Here is a 20,844-nt window from a genome sequence, read left to right as displayed (position 1 = left end):
GAAATTTTCAATTCCGGCAATTTGTTGATTTTCCAGAAATTTTCAATTCCGGCAATTTACCCATTTTCCAGAAATTTTCAATTCCGGCAATTTACCCATTTTCCAGAAATTTTCAATTCCGGCAATTTGCCGATTCGCCGGAAATTTCAATTCCGGCAATTTGCCGCTTGCCGGATATTGTCAATTCCGGCAGTTTTCCGATTTGCCAGAAATTATCAATTCCGGCAATTTGTTAATTTTCCAGAAATTTTCAATTCCGGCAATTTGTTGATTTTCCAGAAATTTTCAATTCCGGCAATTTGTTAATTTTCCAAAAATTTTCAATTCCGGCAATTTGTTGATTTTCCAGAAATTTTCAATTCCGGCAATTTGTTAATTTTCCAGAAATTTTCAATTCCGGCAATTTGTTGATTTTCCAGAAATTTTCAATTCCGGCAAATTGTCGATATGCCAGAAATTTTCAATTCCGGCAATTTGCCGATTTTCCAGAAATTTTCAATTCCGGCAATTTGCCGATTCGCCGGAAATTTCAATTCCGGCAATTAGTCATTTTTTGCTCAATGTCAAGTATTCGATTGAAGTTTAATAATTTATGCATTAAAATAAAACAAAAACACATCCAACCAGGCAAAAAAACATTTTAAAAGCAATGATAATTTTGAACAATATTCGGCAAAGCAGGGCAGAGTCCGATGAAAATCCTTCATTCTTCGGATTATTCCGGTGGTGGCGCTGTCGGATTATAAACTGGCAAATTGTTGAAAACCGGGTATTTTGGAGCAAATGGTTGCTCATTTTCATCAGTGTTGAGCTCGGTTCCATCTTGTCCAAACATTGATTCTTCGTAGGATAGTGGTGGAGCTGGAAAAATTTGCAATTTTAGAGAATTGTGCTGGACTTCTGAGTAACTCACCACTTGGAATCACTACAGTACCATCATCTTTGCTAGGATATGGGACATTCGGAATAGGATACATTGGCATGCTGGCAGCTGGATATGATGCATCACCAGCTCCCTTCTCCGAGCCATCTGCCATCGGCAAGAATCCATACCCTGGTGGTGGAGCAACAACCCCTCCTCCAATCGGAGTTGGCAGGATCTGTGGAAGATTCGGATCCTGTGGATAGTAGGCTGGTGGAAGGAACTGCCGAATAGGCACTGTTCCAATCAGGATCCCCATTTCACAATCAACATCACTCCCGAATGTTGAGCTGGTCTCCACGTGGAATTGCACAATGTACTCTACAGTAATCACCGGTGAGAACTGATTGATGGTTGGAGTTACAGACGGAAGACGGAGCTCCATCGCAAATTTGTGCTCATTCCTGGGAGCCACTGTCATTTCCTGGCCATGCTTGACGACGGTCTTCGTGTCGTGTTTGGTTTCCTGAAGCTGTCCGGACATTCCAGTCTCATAGCCTCCGCCATAATGGAAGGTGGTACCGTTTCGATATGCAATGAACTTGCACTGCTGAATAATTTTCGCCTTGACTTCGGTGACGGGAACGGAGGAGTGATTTAGAATATGGATGTTCATGGGAACAGTCTCGCCGGGTACGAATCCAGTTTTCGGGATGTTTACACGAAGTTCGAGATATCCTTTTTTGAAGCAGCAACAGCCAAGGTTCTCGCTAGCCTGGTCGTTGATTTGGGTGAGTGCATGGGGGATCACATTGAGGTCGATCAGTGGGGAAACTGAAAATGTTTGAATTTTTGGCTTAGGCTTAGGCTTAGAATGTTAGTCTTAGACTTAGACCGTTAGGCTTAGGCTTAGGCGTAAGCTTCGGCTTAGGCCTAGGCTTATGCTTTGGCTTAGGCTTAGGCTTAGACAGTGGTCTAGATTTAGGCTTAGGCCTATGCTTAGGCTTAGGATCAAGGGTGTTCGTTTTTCGATTTTTTTGAAAATCGAAAAATGTTTAAAAAATTATCGTTTTTCTGATTTTGCGAAAATTTTTTAGATTTTCCAAAATATTAGCACAATATTTTGGCCATTATTCTTATTTTTAGAATTAATTTTGATGTTTTTTTCTCATCAATATAAGCAAAATTAGATTTTAAAAAAAATCATATTTTATGGTTAATTTTCTTAACATTCTTTTCGATTTTTCAATTTTCACTGAAAAAACATCGAAAAATCGAAAAATGCCACTCCTGCTTAGGATTAGTCTTAGACTTAGGCTTATGTTTAGATTGTTAGGTTTAGGCTTAGGCTTCAGCTGCGTAGGCTCAGGCTTAGGTTCAGGCTTAGATTGTCAGGCTTAGGCTTAAAACTGTAGCCCTTACCAGTGATGCATCGCTTCTTTGCCTTATCCAATCTCCATGGCCGATCCACTTCAGCTGTCACCGAGTATCTCAAATATCCATATTTTCCCTCAAAGCTTGGCGGAACGTTGAGAGGAAGATTATAAGAAAATGACCAGGCGTATTCTCCAGCTGCTAACTCGTTCTGACAAATATTCAGATATCTAATAATTGTAATTTTCAACCATTCTTCATTTTGAGCTACCGAAAATTTCAGCAAATCGGAAAATTGCCGGTTTGTTGACTTTGCCGGAAATTTGAAAAAACGGCATATTGCCGACTTAGCCGGAAATTTAAAAAAAAAACAGCAATTTGCAGAAAATTTGGAAAACGGCAATTGCCGAATATGCCGGAAATTTGAAAAAACGGCAATTTGTTGACTTTGCCGGAAATTCGAACAACGACAATTTGCCGACTTTGCCGGAAATTTAAAAAAAAAACAGCAATTTGCCGAAAATTTGGAAAACGGCAATTGCCGAACTTGATGTAAATATGAAAAAACGACAATATGCCGAATTAGCCGGAAACTTGAAAAACGGCAATATGCCATCTTTGCCGGAAATTTGGAAAGCGGCAGATTGTCAATTTGCCGGTTTGCCGATTTTGCCGGTTTGCCTATCTATCCCTGATTCAAAATACCCTACCGATCCATCTTTGCAAGCCCACAGAAGCAATGTATAATCCAGGTAGTTCACATTCGCAGAGTAGTGCACAGATTGCCGGTGGTGGCTCACTTTTCCGTCGGCGTCACTGGAAAATTCGAATTTTATAATTTTTTAGTGTTATTCGAAAATTCGGAAATATTTATTGATTATTCAATTTTCCATTTTAAAAAATTTGAAAAATAGCTTTTTCGTCAAAAAAAAAATGAAATTTTCTACAGAAATCTTAAATTTCTTACACTCTGCGAACACTCTCATAATCCGTCCAACTGGTGTGAGCCAATCCCAAAATTTTGATATTCACCGCCCGAGCCTTGTATTTTTCCTTCGTCGTTGAGAGCACCACTCGGCCGGAAATCGGTTGTCCCGGGAAGAAAACTTCGTTAGGCTGGTCGAATATCACGTGAAGCTCCGTTTCTGGCATGATAACCCTGGAACTTAGACAAAAATCGTTAAAAAATCGTTAAAAAATTCAAAAAACCGGAAGAAAATCGGTGGAGAGAACACTGAAAATTTAAAAAAAAACGAATTTTTGATTTTTAATATTTTATTTTAAAAAAATAGAAAAAAATTATGCATTTTAATTGAAAAGGAAAGGAAAAAAACAATTTAATTTAATTCAAAAAAAAGGAGCGAAATAAATTTTGCAGAAATTGTCATAAAATGTGGTGTTTGCGTACTTGAGAAGGAGTGTGCGCCTTTAAAGAGTACTGTAGTTTCAAAATTTCTTTTTTAATTGATTTTAGTTTTCAATAACTAATAAACACATTTTCGATAAAAAAAATGTATTAATTTATGGAAAACATGAATATAGCAAAAAAAACTCTCAAATATAAAAATAAAACTATGAAAAATCCATAGAAATTTGAAATCGCTGCAGCAACAAAAGTTTGAAATTACAGTACGCTTTAAAGGCGAACGCCTTTTCCTTTCTATCAAGAATTTGTCGTGTTGAGACCGGTGTTTGGTATTTGTGGCTCAAAAATCGCGAAATCTCGTGTCTGGGTAATAGAATAAATTTTAAAAGTTCAAATTAAAAAAAAATTAATAACTGATTCTAATTTCTTAAACGATTTTTTACTAGATTTTTTTTTACAATTTCATGAAAATTACGGAATAGCCGCTCGAAACAAAGCAAACAGACACATGCAGTATTGAAGGTCAAAAAAATCGCACTCCGCAAGAGCCGCAGAGAAATAAAGGGAACAGCGAGGATAAAAGAACGGGGCAAAGACCAACGTTTTTCCATTAAACTTGTGAAAAAGAAACGTTGCTCACAAACAGGAAGAATTGATAAGCTAAACGGAAGAAGACATAGGAGAAGCATTACTGATTAAATAGGAAATAGTGATAAAATTTCTGACATTCGGGAAAGTTAATTTGTAAGGTCAAACAACGGAGAAAAATATGCTAGAAATGGCCGAACCCGGGGTGGGCGGCAAACGATTTTTCCGGCAAATCGGCAAATTGCCGGAATTGAAAAAAAAATCCGGCAAATAGGGGAACCGGCAAACTGCCGATTTGCCGAAATTTTAGGAAAATCGGCAAATTGTCGGAATTGAAATTTCCGGCAAATCGGGAAATTGCCGGAATTGAAAAAAAAAATCCGGCAAATAGGGGAACCGGCAAACTGCCGATTTGCCGAAATTTTAGGAAAATCGGCAAATTGTCGGAATTAATAATTTCCGGCAAATCGGCAAATTGCCGGTATTTGAATTTTCGGCTAAGCGGCACATTGCCGGAATTAAAAATATCCGTCAAATTGGCTAATTGCCATAATTGAAATTTCCGGCAAATCAGGAAATCGGCAAATTGCAAATTTTGAAAAAAAAAAGGAAAAATTGAAAATATCCGGCAAATCGGGGAACCGGCGAATTGACGATTTGCCGAAATTTTAGGAAAATCGGCAACTTGCCAAAAATGAAAAATCCCGGCAAATCGGCACATTGCCGGAATTTAAAATTTGTCGGAAAAACGACAATTTGTCGGAATTGAAATTTCCGGCAAATGGGCAAATTGGCAAAAAAGGTCAAACAATGGAGAAAAATAGCTTTAAAACATGCTAAAAATAAAAAAAATTCATTAATTTCATCGTCCGTTTTTATAGGACCAGTTTTTTTTTAAATAGAATTTCAAAACCCAGCCTATTATATATTTGTTAGGAATAAATGCAAAATCGGGGTGACTAACACACACTACTCAGAAAAATATTTCCTCAGACAAAACTGTTAAGTAAAAAAAAAACTAAAGAACTAAAAAAAAAAAAAAAAAAAACTAAACTCTAGCCTAAATCCCTGAAACCTCAATTCCTATTGTTAATTTCTTGTTAGTTACACTATTTTAGAAGGTATTGAACAAAAAATGTGTGTGTGTGTGTGTGTGTGTGGTTTGATGCCGGCAGAGGACGCACGAACCCTTGATAAATGGACGGAAAGAGTGCTGAGAAACAGAGAAAACGGAAAGAGACGTCGAAAAAAAGGGAAAAAAGAACGAAAATGAGAAACCCATTTTGTTGGAGGGTATTCTGAGAACAGCCTAGTGCAATTAAATTGCTAGAAGATACTTTTTTATAGATGTCAAACAAATGCTTTTATTAAAAATGAATTCCATCAAAAGAAACAAACGGAATAGCAGCATGTGATAACAATGGTATTTTATAAGCTCAGGGAAGACAGAAGACCTCAATGCCCATAATACGGCACTTGATAGGTGAACACCGGCTTCATATCGACCGTCCAGCTCTGCGCATCTTCTCCATCGACGAATTTGCGTGGGGGTACTGGAAAATAGAGTTTGTTTATATTTGAGTGCTCATGTTTCAGTGATTTTGACCGGAAAATTAGTTTATTTATTGCCAAAAATTGTCAGCAGAGGTGCATATAGGTTTTTTTCCGGAAAATTTCTGGCAATCGGAGAATCGGCAAATTGCCATAATTGAGATTTCCGGCAAATCAGCAAATTGCCGGAATTGAAAATTTCTGGCAATTGGCCGGAATTGAAAATTTCCGGCAAATTGTCGGAATTGAAAATTTCCGGAAAATCGGCAAGTTGCCGGAATTGAGCATTTTTGGCAAATTGGCAAACCGACAAATTGCAGGTGTTGAATATTTCTGGCAAATTGCCGGAATTGAAAATTTCCGTCAAACCGGCACATTGCCGGAATTGAAAATTTTTGGAAACCCGGCACTTTGCAGGAATTTAAATTTTCTGGCAAATCGGAAAAGCGCCACTTTGCAGGAATTTAAAATTTCTGGCAAATTACCGGAATTGAAAATTTCCGGCAAACCGGCAAATTGCCGGAATTGAAAATTTCTGGCAAATCGGCAAAGTGCCAGAATTAAAATTTCCGGTTAATAGGCAAATAGGTCAAATGCCGGAATTGAAAATTACCGGCAAACTGCCGGAAGTGAAAATTTTCGGCAAATCGACAAACCGGCAATTTGCCGAAAATAAAAATTTCCGGCAAACCGGCAAACTAGATGAAACCGCGGCGCGCCGTAATATGACAAGAATGCCCGGGACCTTCTATGATCTACCAAAAGAGGCAATATTTCTTGGAGCTCAAAAAGTGCAAAAATTAATGGGAAAACTGAGTTCACTAGTTTTCGTTCGATTCTATCAAAGCACGGATGTGCGGCAAATTTGCAGAATTTGCCGAGCTTGTCGTTTGCCAAGCTTTGCAAATTTCAAAAATGTGGACTTGCCGAGTTTGTCGAGTTCGGCAAATTTCAAATTTTGCCGCACACCCCTGTACCAGAGTGGCTTCTGAACTTCTCATCTTTTTCTCAACTTTTTCTTAATTCTGGCTAAAACTTACGTGAAGAGCTGCCTAAAAACAGCGGAACATTCCCAACGATAATATTCAATGCAGCTACTCCTCCCCGGTTACACGTTCCAGTATCTCCCCAGACTGTCACAAAGTACTCCACCGCTAGAAGCCTCGAGGAACGAATTGTGCTCACTACAGCCGGAATATCAAAGGAGAAGGCGAAATCCTTGCTGGATCTCGCCGGAACATTGCATCGTTCGATTTTCGTCTCAAGGATCTGCTCCTCGAGCTTCGACTTGAACCCGTCGGCTCCATCAGCCTTCTTCTTTGCGTTGGCTTTTGCCTTGAGCTCCTCGCGATATGTGATTCTTCTTGTTAGTTTCGCAGTGATGATTTTCATGGGTTTTGAGGTTCCGTTCTCGATTTGTCCTGACACAATTACATTCTCGCCTGCGACATAACCACATTTTGGAGATTGAAGCTGCAAAATCGATTATGCCGAATATGGTGCCAAAATGACCGAATATCCTAAAAAAAACTGTTCAAAAATTATTTTGAAGATTTTTATTTACTCTCAAAAAGTGGCAATTTCTCAGTTTTTGCCACTCATTTGGAAGTCTTTTTGGAAGTCGACCAAAAAAATTCTTTTTGATCTACAAAAAGTGCGGGAAACTTTTTCCCTTAAAAATTGTGACGTCAGCACGTTCTTAACCATGCGAAATCAGATCCCGCATTTTTTGTAGATCAACGTAGATCAAGCCGAAATGAGGCACTCTGACACCACGTGATTTTGGCAATGTGCCAAAACTTTGACCGGAAATTATGAAAAATCTAAATTTTTTCGGAGTGTTTTTTAATAACGCTGTAAAAAAATAACACAAACACGTGGTGTCAGAGTGTCTCATTTCGGCTTGATCTACGTTGATCTACAAAAAAAGCGGGAGAAAACACGCAGAGTTCTCAACTGATTTCGCATGGTTAAGAACGTGCTGACGTCACATTTTTTCGGGCAAAAAAATTGCAGCGTTTTTGTAGATCAAACCGTAATGGGACATTCTGATGACAGCACGTGCACAAACCGTATAAATGACATTTCCCCTCGTCGGCAGGCACGGCAGGCAGTGGCAGTACTCCGCAACATTGTCCACGTGGATCTTTGCCGGTTCATGTGCATTCACAGCATTCAGGTCGACCATCGATGACACTGTGACGGCTCGTTCCACGTTTATGGGTTTTCCATTTGGAACGGCAATGTGGAGCAAGACCGAGTACCTGATGAAGCCGTATTTTCCCTCGAAACTCGGTGGGCAGTCCTTGGGAAGTTCGAACGAGAAGTTCCACTCGTAGTCTCCGGATGGGAAGGTGTTCTGGAAGAATTGATAGGCAAATCGGCAAATCGGCAAATTGCCGAAATTGAAAATTTCCGGCAAATCGACAAACGGCCAAATTGCTGATTTGCCGAATTTGCCGGAAAAATGGCAATTGCCGAGTTTTCGGCAGACCGGCAATTTGGCAATTTGCCGAAAAGAAAATTTCCGGCAAATCGGAAAATTGGCAAATTGCCGAAAATGAGCATTTCCGGTAAACTGCAGGAATTTAAATTTCTGCCAAATCAGAAAATTGGCAATTTGCCGGAACTAAAAATTTCCGGCAAATCGGAAAATTGGCAAATTGCTCGAATTGAAATTTCCGGTAAATCGGCAAGTCTGCAAATTGCCGAAAAGAAAATTTCCGGCAAAACGGCAATTTGGCAATTTGCTCGAAAATAAAAATTACCGGCAAATCGGCAAATCTGCAAATTGCCGGAATTGAAAATTTCCGGTAAAACGACAAACGACAAATTGCTGATTTTCCGAAATTGCCGGAAAAATGGCAATTGTCGAAAGTTTTCGACAGACTGGCAATTTGGCAATTTGTCGAAAGTAAAAATTTCCGGCAAATCGGAAAATTGGCAAATTGCCGAAAATGAGCATTTCCGGCAAATTGAAGGAATATAAATTTCCGCCAAATCAGAAAATTGGCAATTTGCCGGAACTAAAAATTTCTGGCAAATTGCTCGAATTGAAATTTCCGGTAAATCGGCAAATCTGCAAATTGCCGAAAAGGAAATTTCCGGCAAATCGGAAAATTGGCAAATTGCCGGAATTGAAAATTCTGAAAATTGGCAACTTGCCGAAAATGAGCATTTCCGGCGAATCGGCAAAGCGGAAAAATGCCGGAATTGAAAATTTCCGGCAAATCGACAAACGGGCAAATTGCTGATTTGCCGAGGGAAAAATGGCAATTGCCAAAAGTTTTCGGCAAACCGGCATTTTGGCAATTTGCTCGAAAATAAAAATTACCTGCAAAACGGCAAATTTCCCAAATTGAAAACCCTCCGAGGACTATAGGCCTAAAAGCCAAGCCTAATTTTCCCAGTCCTGGTCAACTAGATTCCCCACTCACCTCAGTATCCTCCGGAGTCCAGACCTCGTGCTTCATCTCCACATAGGTCTCCTCTCCCTTCTTGCACTTCTTGTCCTTGATGATTTTTCTGGAAGACCAAGTTTTTTTTCGATACCCGGAATTTTTTTTGTCAAAAAAAACACGAACTTTCCATTATGAGCAGTGATAGTTTTTCCGGAAAACGTGATTTCCACACTTGTCGCCTTCAAGTTCTTCGTGGTAGACACCCACGCACGGCCTTTGACCTCATCGCCCGGGAAGTAAACCTCTTTCTCGAATGAAATTTGAGGATCACAGTCGGCTATGGTCATGGTTCTGGAAATTTACTCTTAAAAATGTGATTTTATATAGCTTACTGTGAGCTCATAGTAAGAAGAAAATTCGAGTTTCAGCGTGGCCGAGTTTTTCCAAAACTTCCTGAGATAGAATTATAACAGTTTGCCGTAAATGATATGCATTTAAAAAAATATAAAAATGAGAAAAATCGGTCACCAATTTTTTTTCTAGGCCACGGAAAGTACTCTGGCCACAGGTCTGTTATGTCATGTGGTAGTGGAAGAGAAAACTCGGCCACCAACACTTTTTTCTAGGCCACGGAGAGTATTCTGTGCACAGGTCTGCTACGCCATGTGGCCGTGGAAGAGAAAACTCGGCCACCAACACTTTTTTCCAGGCCACGGAGAGTTTTCTTTGTACAGGTAGGCTACGCCACGTGGCCGTGGAAGAGACAACTCGGCCACCAAAATTTTTTCTAGGCCATAGAGAGTACTCTGTGTACAGGTTTGCTACGTCATGTGGCCGTGGAAGAGACAACTCGGCCACCAACTTTTCTATGCCAAAGGGAAAACTCGGCCATCAATTTGTGTTGACCTTACAGAACTACTGTTGTAAGAGCAAATTTTGAACAGAAAAAAAAATATAGAGAAAACTCGGCCACCAACTTGTTTCTGTTCACCTAGAAAACTCCGCTTTTTACACAGGCCAGCACAAGGAGAAAGTTCGGCCATGTAGCTAAAGCGCACAATAACACGAGACCGAGAAAAATAAAAACTCGGCCACCTACTTTACAAAACCTGGAGAGGTGTTCAACACGGTAATATCGAAAACTTGTTGAGAAAATGCCAGAGAAAACCAAACAAAAAGCGCGCGCGCGGGGGCAAAAATGTAACTGTGTAGAGGGGACAGCAGGGGATGGCTGTTGACATGAAAAAAAGAGACATGAGATTGGAAACAGATTCCCCCCATTTATTGTTTGAGGTCATTTCCTTTCTTCATCTTCTTTTTTCAATTCTCATCTCTTTTGATCAAAAATTGCCGTTTTTGGGTTGGGCCCCCGCACCGGGGAAGCAAAAAAAGTAATTTTTAAAAAAACGCCTCGCTATTATCAAATTACGAGAAAAAAAAGGATTATTTGGAATTTCCCGCCGAAAGGAGATCATGTGATCCGTGATAAGAATAGATTATCGGTGACTAAGCGGTTGATTTTGTTTAAAAAATACGGAACGCGCCTTTAAATGGGCACTGTAGCTTTGGCGGGAACTACACAAAAATCACGTGGAAGAGTTTTTTGCGTTTTCTAGGCCATGCATGGCCTAGAAAAGGAAAAAACTCGGCCACCGTATTTTTTTTGTCAGCGACAAATCGTCGGGGAAGAGTTCCTGTAACGTGGCCGAGAAAAGAAACACAAAAATTCGGCCACCGATCATCTTCATGGAAGAGCTTCCGAGTTTTCTAGGCCACGCTGTGGAGGCCGGAGTAGGTCGACATTTGCAACATGGCCGAGAAGAAGTGAAATTCGGCCAGCGGCTTGAGTTTTTTTTAGAATTAGAAAAAAAATCAGTTTCATGGAAAACTCGGCCACCGAGATTTTTTTGGTTTTCTCGGCCACGCCACCAGATAAATGATTTTTTGCTCCGTGGCCGAGAAAAGAGAAAATTCGGCCATGAAAATCGAATGAAAATTCTACTTTTCTTCATTTTAAAGTAAAAAAGCGATTTTTTGATTCAAGAAATTTGATTTTTGGAAGATATATTACGCAACGTGGCCGAGAAATGCAGAAAACTCGGCCACCGATTTGTTTGGCGGCCGAACATCTACATGGAAGAGTTTTAGCGTTTTTTAGGCCATGCTGTGGAAACCGGAGTAGCGCGATATTTGCAACATGGCCGAGAAAAGTAGCAAAAGTTAGGCCAGCTTCCATTTTTTTGCCGGCCCAACATCTTGATGGAAGAATTTTGCGTTTTCTAGGTCACGCTGCAACTCGGCCACGGATTTTTTTTCCGTGGCCGAGAAACGTCATTATATGAGGAGTTACGCTGCAAAAGAAATTTCGACTGCTTGGCCTAGAAAACCGAAACCTCGGTCACCAACTTATTTCCTGGCCGAGAATGCTCAACATGGACGAGAAAATGGAAAATTCGGCCACCAATTATTTTTTCATGGCCGAGATTTTTTTTTGAATTTTCAGAGTCAAAAAGCTAAAATTTTCAAAAAATAATTCTGAGCACATTTGGAGCCGTGTAAAAATGTCAACTGTTCACAGAAAATTGAGAAATTTGAGAGGCGGCGGGGGCCGGGGGGCACCTGGGTGTTCATTACTTTTTACGAGAGCCCGCTCACCATATGTTCCTTTAAACTACAGTAGTAGTAGTAGTTGAAAATTTGTATTTTTCGATGAAAAAAGAGCAAAAGAGCACTAAAGCTGAAAAGACAAAAAAAATGCAATTAAGAAGGTGAGAAAAATTGAGAATCTTGGTACAAACGAAAAAAAAATGAGTGGGTGGATGTGGGAATTTATACATTATGCTGCTGCCGGTGCTTGCTTCAATCGGTGCTCGGCTTCAGGAATGTCGTCATTGCATTCGACTCGGTGTGCTGATTCGATGGATCCTCCATTATTTCGTCGTCGTCGTTCTCGTCGATCAATTCTGGAAAAATCAATAATTTCTCGAATTTTTGGATAAGAAAATTCAGAGATTTATTTTGAAAATGGACAAGAAAATTTTTTTTTAAGTAAAAAAATTTCCGAAAAAAATTAATAAATTTTTTTTCAACTCGAAAAATGGGTCGTTTTTTTGCAGAAAAATTTTTTCTAGTTTTTTGCCGAAAAATTGAGAAAAACCAAACCAAAAGACTTTTTTTGAATTTTTAAAATACATTTTTTTCTGATTTTTTTTCGCATTTTTGCAAATCTTTTTCGAAATTGTTGAATTTTTCGTAATTTTTGATTTAAACAAAAATTTTGAGCCTTTTTTAATTTTTTTTTTGAATTTTTTAATACTTTTTTTGAATTTTTTAAAAATTTTGTCCAAATTATTTATTTTTTTTTTTTTGATTTTTTCGAACTTTTTTGAGTTTTTCGAATTTTTTGGAATTTTCTCGAATGTTTTAAATTATTTTGAAATTTTTTGGAATTTTTTTCAAAGTTTTTTTTTCGATATTTTGGAAATTTTTGAATTGTTTCGATTTTTTTTTGGGAAATTAATTTTTTTGGAATTTTTTTAAATGTTTCCGAAATTTTTGAATTTTTTCAAAAAATTTTCTTTTGGAATTTTCGCGCAATTTTTTTACTGTTTCGTCGAATTTTTCGAATTTTTAAAGATTTTTTTCGAACATTTTGAAATTTTTCGAATTTTTTTTTGAATATTTGCAAATTTTTTTCGAAATTGCTGAATTTTTTTTCGATTTAAAATTTTTTTTTTCGAAATTTTAAATTTTTTTTTTGAATTTCACCGAAATTTTTCAAGTATTTCTATTTTTTCGAACTTTTTTGAATTTTTTCGGAATTTTTGGATTTTTAAAAATTTTGTCCAAATTTTTTTTTTTTTTAGAATTTTTTCGAACTTTTTTGGAATTTTCTCGAATGTTTTAAATTATTTTGAAATTTTTTGGAATTTTTTTCAAAGTTTATTTTTCGATATTTTGGAAATTTTTGAATTTTTTCGATTTTTTTTTCTGATTTCTTTTGGGAAATTAATTTTTTAGAAATTTTCGAGCCTTTTGGAATTTTTTTAGACTTTTCCGAATTTTTTAGAATTTTTTGAGCGTTTTCAAACTATTGCGAATTTCTTAGAAGTTTTCCGAAATTTTTGAATTTTTTGCGCAATTTTTTTACTGTTTCGTCGAATTTTTCGAATTTTTAAAGATTTTTTTCGAACATTTTGAACCTTTTGGATTTTTTTTTGATTTTAATTTAATTTCGACTTTTTTCGAATAAAAAAAAATAATTTTACGAAATTATTGATTTTTTGAGCTTTTTGAAATTTTTTTTTTCAAATTGCTAATGAAATTTTTAAGTCTTTGGGATTTTTTTGCATTTGTTTAAATTCCTCAACTCACGAGAAGCTCCACGATAATGTTTGTGCGATGGGGCGTACATGGCAAGCAGCAAAAGAACATAAATATTGCACATTCCGAAAGCGCCGGTAAAGAATGCCGATGTGCTTCCAGTAAGGAATCCATCACGAGCTTCATCCCCATGAAGCTGTGCTTCTCCGTATTGTTTCATGAAATATGCGGCGATTGTGAATGCGGAGCAGAGCAAGGTGAAGAGCATCAGAAATTTGAATCGGTAGATCACTCCCTCCACTTTAAGCCGTCGATTTTCGCTCGTTTGATAGATTTGAGCACTCCGTTTGCTCTTGATTGTGCTCCAAACCCTGGCGATTTTGAAGAAAAGAAAAATAAAATAGGCGACGGTGCTGATGGCGGAGATGAAAATCGCGAAATAGGCGATCTGTGAGCCTGTCGGTGATGACCAGACACTGTAGAAAGGATCGTAGAGCTGGATTCCGCGTTCGATGAGATCGTAGATTAATAGGCCCAGCGAGGCGGTGATTATGAACGAGAGGTTGAAGCGGTAGGATTTCTGGAAATATTGGGGGACTTTTTTTTTTTTGGAAAATCAAAAAATCGAACAACATTTCCGGCAAACCGGCAAATTGGCAATTTGTCGAAAATGAAAGTTTTTCGGAAAATCGGGAAATTGAAAAAATCGGTAAACAGGCAAATTGGCGGAAATGAACATTTCCGGCAAACCGGTAAACATGCAGCTTGCGGAAATTTAAAATTTCGGGCAAATCGACAATCCAGCAAATTACCGGCATTGAAAAATTCCGGCAAACAGGAAAATCTCCAAATTGCCGGAATTGAATATTTTCGGCAAATCGGCAATTTGCCGAGAATGAAAAATTCCGGCAAATCGGCAAATCGACAAATTGCCGGAAATGAAAACTTCCGGCAAATCGGAAAATTGACAAATTACCGGAATTGAAAATTTCTGGCAAATCGGCAAATCGACAAATTGCCGGAATTGAATATTTTCGGCAAATCGGCAAATTGGCAGAAATGAAAATTGCCTGAAAATCGTCAAACCGGCAGCTTGCCGGAATTGAATATTTTCGGCAAATCGGCAAATTGACAGCTTGCCGAGTTTGGAAATTTTCCGGCAAATCGGCAATTTTCACATTTTCAGGAAAAATAAACAAAAAAATTTCGGCGCGAAATTGCATGTTTTTTCTCGTAAAAAATCTTTTTTTTTTCTTTTTTTTCAAAAATTTTCAAAAATTTTTCAAAAATTTCCAAAAAAAAAAATCCTTACCAAATTATTTCTGGTATTATCATCGATCAGATGCTCGCCGGCAAAAATGAGCCAAAACGAGAAGAGCACAGTGTAGAAGAGACCTTGACGAAGATCCGAAATAAGAAGTAGGAATGGAATACGGTAGGTCAAGGAGATCCATTCAATTGGGACTGGAAGAAAAATATCGATTTTTTGTGGAGTGGAAATTTGTGAATTTTTTCGAATGTTTGGGGATTTTTGAACGAAAATTCGAATTTTTAGAGATTTTTTTGGAATTTTTGAGTGAAAATTTGATTTTTTGGAATTTTTTTAAATGAAAATCCGATTTTTTTAAAAGATATTTTTCAAAAAATAAATTCTCCATAAAATATATGGACCAAAAAACGGGGAAAAAGGTTTTTTTTGAAATTTTTCAATTTTTTTATAATTTCTTTAAATTTTTTTAAACATTTTTAAAACAAAGTTTTTTTTTGAATTTTTTTAAATTTTTTTTTTGAAATTCTTAGAATCTTTCGACCTTTTTTTTTTGATTTTTCTTAAACTTTTTCCGAAATTATTTGAATTTTTTTTTGTTTTTGATTTATAATTTTTCGAATATTTGGGGATTTTTGAACGAAAATTCGAATTTTTTAGAGATTTTTAGGGATTTTTGAGTGGAAATTCGAATTTTTCGGTGATTTTGTGTAAAACACGGAGGTTTCGGGCGTTTGACGTACAGTCGAGAATGACGAGACTTAGGCCGAGCAGAAGAATGGCACGTTCCAGTAAAAGTGGGTTTCTGGCGAGTTGGTTGATCTGCAAAATTTGGAAATATTTCATTTTTACCTAAAAAATGATAAAAGTTGGATTTTTTTTCCAATTTTTTAATAAGTTCCTAGCATTAATTTTAAAAAATCTAATTGCTACTTTTTTAATCCTTTCTATCGCAAACACATTTTTTCTGGTTTTTTTTTTCGGAAAATTGATATTTTTTCAAAAACGGCAATTCGGAAATACTTTTTTTTTAATTTGTTGAATTTTCGAGTTTTTCTGATTTTTTTAAAACTCTTTTCGAACTCTTTTTAGAATTTTTCAGCCTTTTTCAAAATTTTTTCATTTTTTTCGAAGTTTTTGGCTTTTTTTAGAACACTCTCTGTCTAAATCCTTCAAAATTACATATTCTGAAAATTCCAAAAATTCAGAAGAAAAATTCTGAAATTTTTTCTAATTAATTTTCGAAATTTTTTGAATTTTTTTTTGGAATTTTTTGATTTTTTCTGGTTTTTTTCCAAATGTTCGAGATTTTTGGAAATTTTTGATTTTTTTTCCAAATTTTTGAAATTTACGAATTTTTTTGAAAATTTTGAAAATTTTCAGATTTTTAAAAAACATTTTATGGATTTTTCGAAATTTTCGAAATTTTCTAGATTTTTTTTTTTAACCGAAAATTCTGAACATTTTTCGAATTTTTGTGAACTTTTTTTGAATTTTTCGAAATTTTTGTTTTTTGTTGAATTTTTAAGATTTTTAAACGAAATTTCTGAACTTTTTCGAATTTTTTTTGAATGTTTCAAATTTTTTTTTTTTAATTCTAAATTTTCCAAATTTTCGATTTTTTTTCCAATTTTTTTTTATTTTTTAAACAAAACATTTCCAAAAATATACGAACTCTATTATAATACCACCACAGGCAAATCGCCACAACTGGTGTCATAAAAGTCTTAGTCCAAAGCCAAACAAGTGTGAATCCTCCGTTTTGATGAATTTCGATGAGTCGTAGGCCGGTGAGCTTCCCAATTTGACAATTTGCACTTTTATTATCGAATTGGCACGCCTGCTGATTAATCGGAATTCGAATATTGATCAGGTAGAATGGGTAGGAGCTTGAGCCAAGTTCGAAGAGATCAAGCATGTCGCAGTCGTAGGTTCCACCGGCTTTTTTCTGGAAAATGTTTCGTTAGAATTATAAAATAGTGAGAAAAAAATTATTTTTTTGTAATTTTTGAAATTTTCGAGCATTTTGGAATTTTTTGACAATTTTTGATTTTTTTTGAAATGTTTTTTTTTAATTTTTGAAATTTTTCAGAATTTTAGAACTTTTTTGAATTTTTTGACAGTTTTTGATTTTTTTTTGAATTTTTTTTTTTTTGAATTTTTTGACAATTTTTGATTTTTTTTTTCCACTCAAAAACATATGAATTTTCTGAAATTATGGAATTTTTTCGAGTTAAAAAATTGATTTTTGATTGTATTTCAAACAATTTTAAAACAAATCGAATATTCGCTATTTTCATGAGTTTTTTTTTTACAATTTTCCAAATTTTGAGCCGAAAAATGAAAATCACGTAGGCAAATCGGCAACATGCCGAAATTTAAAATTTCCGGCAAAACGGCAAATTGGCGGAGATGGGATTTTTTATTGAAATTTTGAGGTCTCGAAGTTTATCTAGAATTAATTGCAACTTTTCAAACTTTTTTGGAAAAACTCGGAAATTCTTGATTTTTTTTTTAATTTTCAAAAATGCATATTTTCGGAAAACCGCAAAAATTACACTTTTTCATCACTTTTTGAGCAATTTTTTGACATTTTTCGGGAATTTTTTAAAGATTTGTTTTGTGAAATTTTTTCGATATTTTTTTCGACATTTACAGAATTTTTTCGAATTTTTCAAAAAAATTTTTAATGATTTTTTTAAGTTGAAAAATTTAGGTTCAAATCCGTTGGTTTAAAGAAAAAATGAAAAATTTGAATACTTTTGCAATTTTTTTTCCATAAAACTGCTTTAAAAAATCAGTTTTTCTTCCCTTTTTTTGAGCAAAAATTATGATTTTTTCAATTTTTTTTCAAATTTCCAATTTTCGGACCTCATCCTCAGCAATTGTGCACTCCAAAATGCGTGTAACATTCGACGTGACCAGCTCTTTCCATTCATTTTTCTTTGATTCCTTGTCACGATATCCCATACGAACTTCCAGCTCCAGTGGAGCATGTGCCACGTATTTAAAGTGCTCACTGTATTCCACGTCGACATGAAGCACGCCGAGCAAGAACTGGAACCACGGGGAGTATTCGAGCTCGATTCCGTCACTGAAAAATTTTTTAGGTTTTTTTGGATTATGTGGAATTTTAGGGATTTTTTAAAAAATTTATTATAGAAAAATTATAGTTTTCTGGGAATTTTTGAAATGTTTGGAATTTTTTTGGATTTTTTTGAATTTTTTTTGAAACTTTTCGAATTTATCTGGAATTTTTCTAATTTTTTCAAAAACTTTTTCGAAATTATTTTAAATATTTTTTTTTGCGAATTTTTGAAACTTTTCGATTTTTTCTGGAATTTTTCTAGTTTTTTTGAACTTTTTCGAACGTTTTTTTGGAATTTTTGAAACTTTTCGATTTTTTCGAAATTTTTGGAATGTTTCTAGATTTTTTGAACCTTTTCGAATTTTTTGGAATTTTTTCATAATTTTTGAACTTTTTCGAATTTTTAAAAAATAATTTTTTGTTTCGAATTTTTTTTGGAATTTTTTGAATTTATTTTTGAAAACTTTGAATTTTTGGATTTTCTGGAATTTTTCTAGATTTTTTAAGAACTTTTTTTCGAAATTTCTTTTTTTATTTGATTTTTGGAATATTTTGATTCTTTAAACGAATTTTTGGAACTTTTCGATTTTTTTTTCAATTTTTTTACTTATTTCGACGTTTTTGGATTTTTTAAAAAGTTATTTGAAACTTCGATTTTTTTTTTCGAATTATTCTGGAATTTTACTAGATTTTTAGAACTTTTTTGAATGTATTTTGGAAATTTTTGGATTTTTTTCAATTTATTTGAGTTTCTTTTTTTTTAAAATTTTTTCGAACTTGTTCGAAAATTTTAAAGAATTTTTCGAAATTCTTGACTTTTTTTCAAAATTTTCGAATTTTTCTGGAATTTTACTAGATTTTTAGAACATTTTCAAATTTTTTCTAGGATTTATTTTTTCGAATTTTTGGATTTTTTAGAATTTATTTTCAAAATTTTTGAAACTTTTCGATGTTTTCTGGAATTTCTTCCAAGAAAAAATGAAAAAATTTCAGAAAATTTTTACAAAAGCTCGGAAATGCTATAAATTCGCAGGTAAAAATTCTGAAAGTCCGGAATGTTTAAAAAAAATCGAAAAAATTTCGGATTTATTTTTTCAAAATTTTTTGAATTTATTTTCGAAACTTTTTTCGAATTTTTCGAATTTTTTTTATATTTTTCGAACTTTTTTCGAATTTTTGAAACTTTTCGATTTTTTTCTGGAATTTTTTCAAAAAAAAATAAGAAAATTTCTCCATAACATTTCTACTAAAGCTCGGAAATAAAATAATTTCAGAGAAAAAATTTCAGAAAAAAGCGAAAAAAATTATCGGATTAATTAATTTTATTTTGCAATTTTTTCCAAATTTTTTTTTCAAAAATTTAAGCCATTTTTTTTAGGAAAAAAAGTTTTTAACATGAATTTTTCCGAAAACTTCAAATTTTCGCAAATTTCCCGCCAAAAATCAACTCCCGAACCGAGTATGCGGCATTTTCGCGATGAACACAATTTCTCGAAGATCGAATGAGGACGGTGTGTACTCTGACAACTCCGATATTTGCTGGCAATTCTGCAATTTTTTCAGGCTTAAATATATAATTTTTCGGTGCTGAAAATATGTACATCTCGATGAATCCATTCTCCAGATAGTCCTTTGGTCTCGTCACGACAAGTTATCATTTCGAATTCCATGTAAGAAGATGGCGATGGAGCTGGAAAGAAGAGCAAGAAATTCGGACTTTTTAGGGAAAATTTATTTGAAATTGGCGCCTAAAATAGTCTTAATATATCAAAAAACTTCTAAAAAATTCGGAAAAAAAAACTGCCAAAATTCACCAAAATTTGAATTTTCGCCGCCAAATATAGTAAACTTTTTTTTTTTTGGAATTTCTGGAAATTTATAGTTTTTCTTTTTTCTAAGCCAAAGCCAAAGCCATAGCCAAAGCCAAAGCCTAAGCCTAGGCCTGAGTCTAATCCTCAGCCTAGGCCTGAGCCTAAGCCTAAGCCTCAACCTAGGCCTAAGCCTGAGCCTAGGCCTACATCTAAGCCTAAGCCTAAGCCAAAGTATAAGCCAAACCTAAGCCTAAGCCAAAAGCTGAGCCTAAGCCTAAGCCCAAGCTTATTTATCGATTATTTCCCGGAAAACTCACCATACCAGGCACCAATCAGGAAGAACATAATTTGAATGACCAAAAGACCCGCGAAAATGACGAAAAGCTTCCGATTGCTCAGATTCTCGATGACGGCTCCGCCCGCCATGATTGGTTCTGAAATTTTACACGAAATTCGAGGAAAACCAATGAAAACTGACTGACCAATCAGCGATTAGCACCGCCCACTTTTCAGCCAATCAGCATCTTCGAGCTCTGCTGATTAATGGAAAAGTGGGAGGGCGAATCGCTGATTGGTCGGGCGATGTTTAGCCAAAAAAATCTCGTTTTTCGGATTTTTCGAAGCAAAAATCTCGCAACTCTTCAACAGGGAAACACGAGGAGAAGACGGACTGAACTAAAATGAAATAAATCGTGGGCAATAAAATAGTAGTGAAATAGGATAGGAAGAATGAGAGAAAACTACTTAGAGACGGAGGAAGATGAAGCACATGTGGAAAGAATGCACAATTTGTTGCCGAAATTCGAATTTCCGGGGGAGAAGGCGTGAGCTTTGAGCTCATTTTAGACATTCCGGCAAAACGGCAAATTGCCGGAATTGAAAATTTCCGGCAAAACGGCAAATTGTCGAAATTGAAATTTCCGGCAAATCGGCAAATTGCCGGAATTGAAAATTTCCGGCAAAACGGCAAATTGTCGAAATCAAAATTTCCGGCGAATCGACTATTTGCCGGATTTGAAAATTTCCGGCAAATCGACAAAATGGCGAAAATCAAAGTTTCCGGCAAACCGGAAGTTTGCCGGAATTCAAAATATCCGGCAAATCGACAAAATGCCGAAAATCAAAATTTCCGGCAAAACGGCAAAATGGCGAAAATCAAAGTTTCCGGCAAACCGGAAGTTTGCCGGAATTCAAAATATCCGGCAAATCGACA

At 35.5% G+C, this 20,844-nt stretch overlaps 3 protein-coding genes across 3 annotated transcripts; all 3 read right to left on the bottom strand.

Annotated features, from left to right (window-relative positions):
• Positions 1-573: 573 nt before the first annotated feature.
• On the bottom strand, positions 574-3,401 carry arrd-13 (Arrestin C-terminal-like domain-containing protein). Its single transcript, NM_064481.7, has 5 exons — positions 3,204-3,401; positions 2,947-3,052; positions 2,285-2,447; positions 914-1,696; positions 574-861 (listed from the first exon to the last, which is right to left on the bottom strand). Exons 1-5 carry the CDS (start codon positions 3,386-3,388, stop codon positions 716-718), a joined length of 1,383 nt encoding a protein of 460 aa, NP_496882.1. The 5' UTR covers positions 3,389-3,401; the 3' UTR covers positions 574-715.
• A 2,140-nt stretch (positions 3,402-5,541) lies between these two features.
• Positions 5,542-9,493, bottom strand: arrd-14 (Arrestin C-terminal-like domain-containing protein). Its single transcript, NM_064480.4, has 5 exons — positions 9,326-9,493; positions 9,179-9,266; positions 7,813-8,100; positions 6,782-7,214; positions 5,542-5,743 (listed from the first exon to the last, which is right to left on the bottom strand). Exons 1-5 carry the CDS (start codon positions 9,487-9,489, stop codon positions 5,646-5,648), a joined length of 1,071 nt encoding a protein of 356 aa, NP_496881.1. The 5' UTR covers positions 9,490-9,493; the 3' UTR covers positions 5,542-5,645.
• Positions 9,494-11,825: 2,332 nt separating this feature from the next.
• On the bottom strand, positions 11,826-20,071 carry mig-14 (Protein wntless homolog). The gene is made up of 9 exons (NM_001027104.4): positions 19,949-20,071; positions 19,422-19,510; positions 19,277-19,368; positions 17,604-17,826; positions 16,408-16,680; positions 15,476-15,554; positions 14,778-14,929; positions 13,517-14,045; positions 11,826-12,105 (listed from the first exon to the last, which is right to left on the bottom strand). The coding sequence occupies exons 1-9, from the start codon at positions 20,055-20,057 to the stop codon at positions 12,002-12,004; spliced, it is 1,650 nt and encodes a 549-aa protein (NP_001022275.1). The 5' UTR covers positions 20,058-20,071; the 3' UTR covers positions 11,826-12,001.
• Between the last annotated feature and the right edge of the window lie 773 nt (positions 20,072-20,844).

The sequence above is a fragment of the Caenorhabditis elegans genome, chromosome II (genome assembly GCF_000002985.6).
Source record: "Caenorhabditis elegans chromosome II".
Lineage (NCBI taxonomy): Eukaryota > Metazoa > Nematoda > Chromadorea > Rhabditida > Rhabditidae > Caenorhabditis > Caenorhabditis elegans.
The sequence above is the reverse complement of the archived record's forward strand: the minus strand, read 5'-3'. Positions and strand labels throughout refer to the sequence as shown.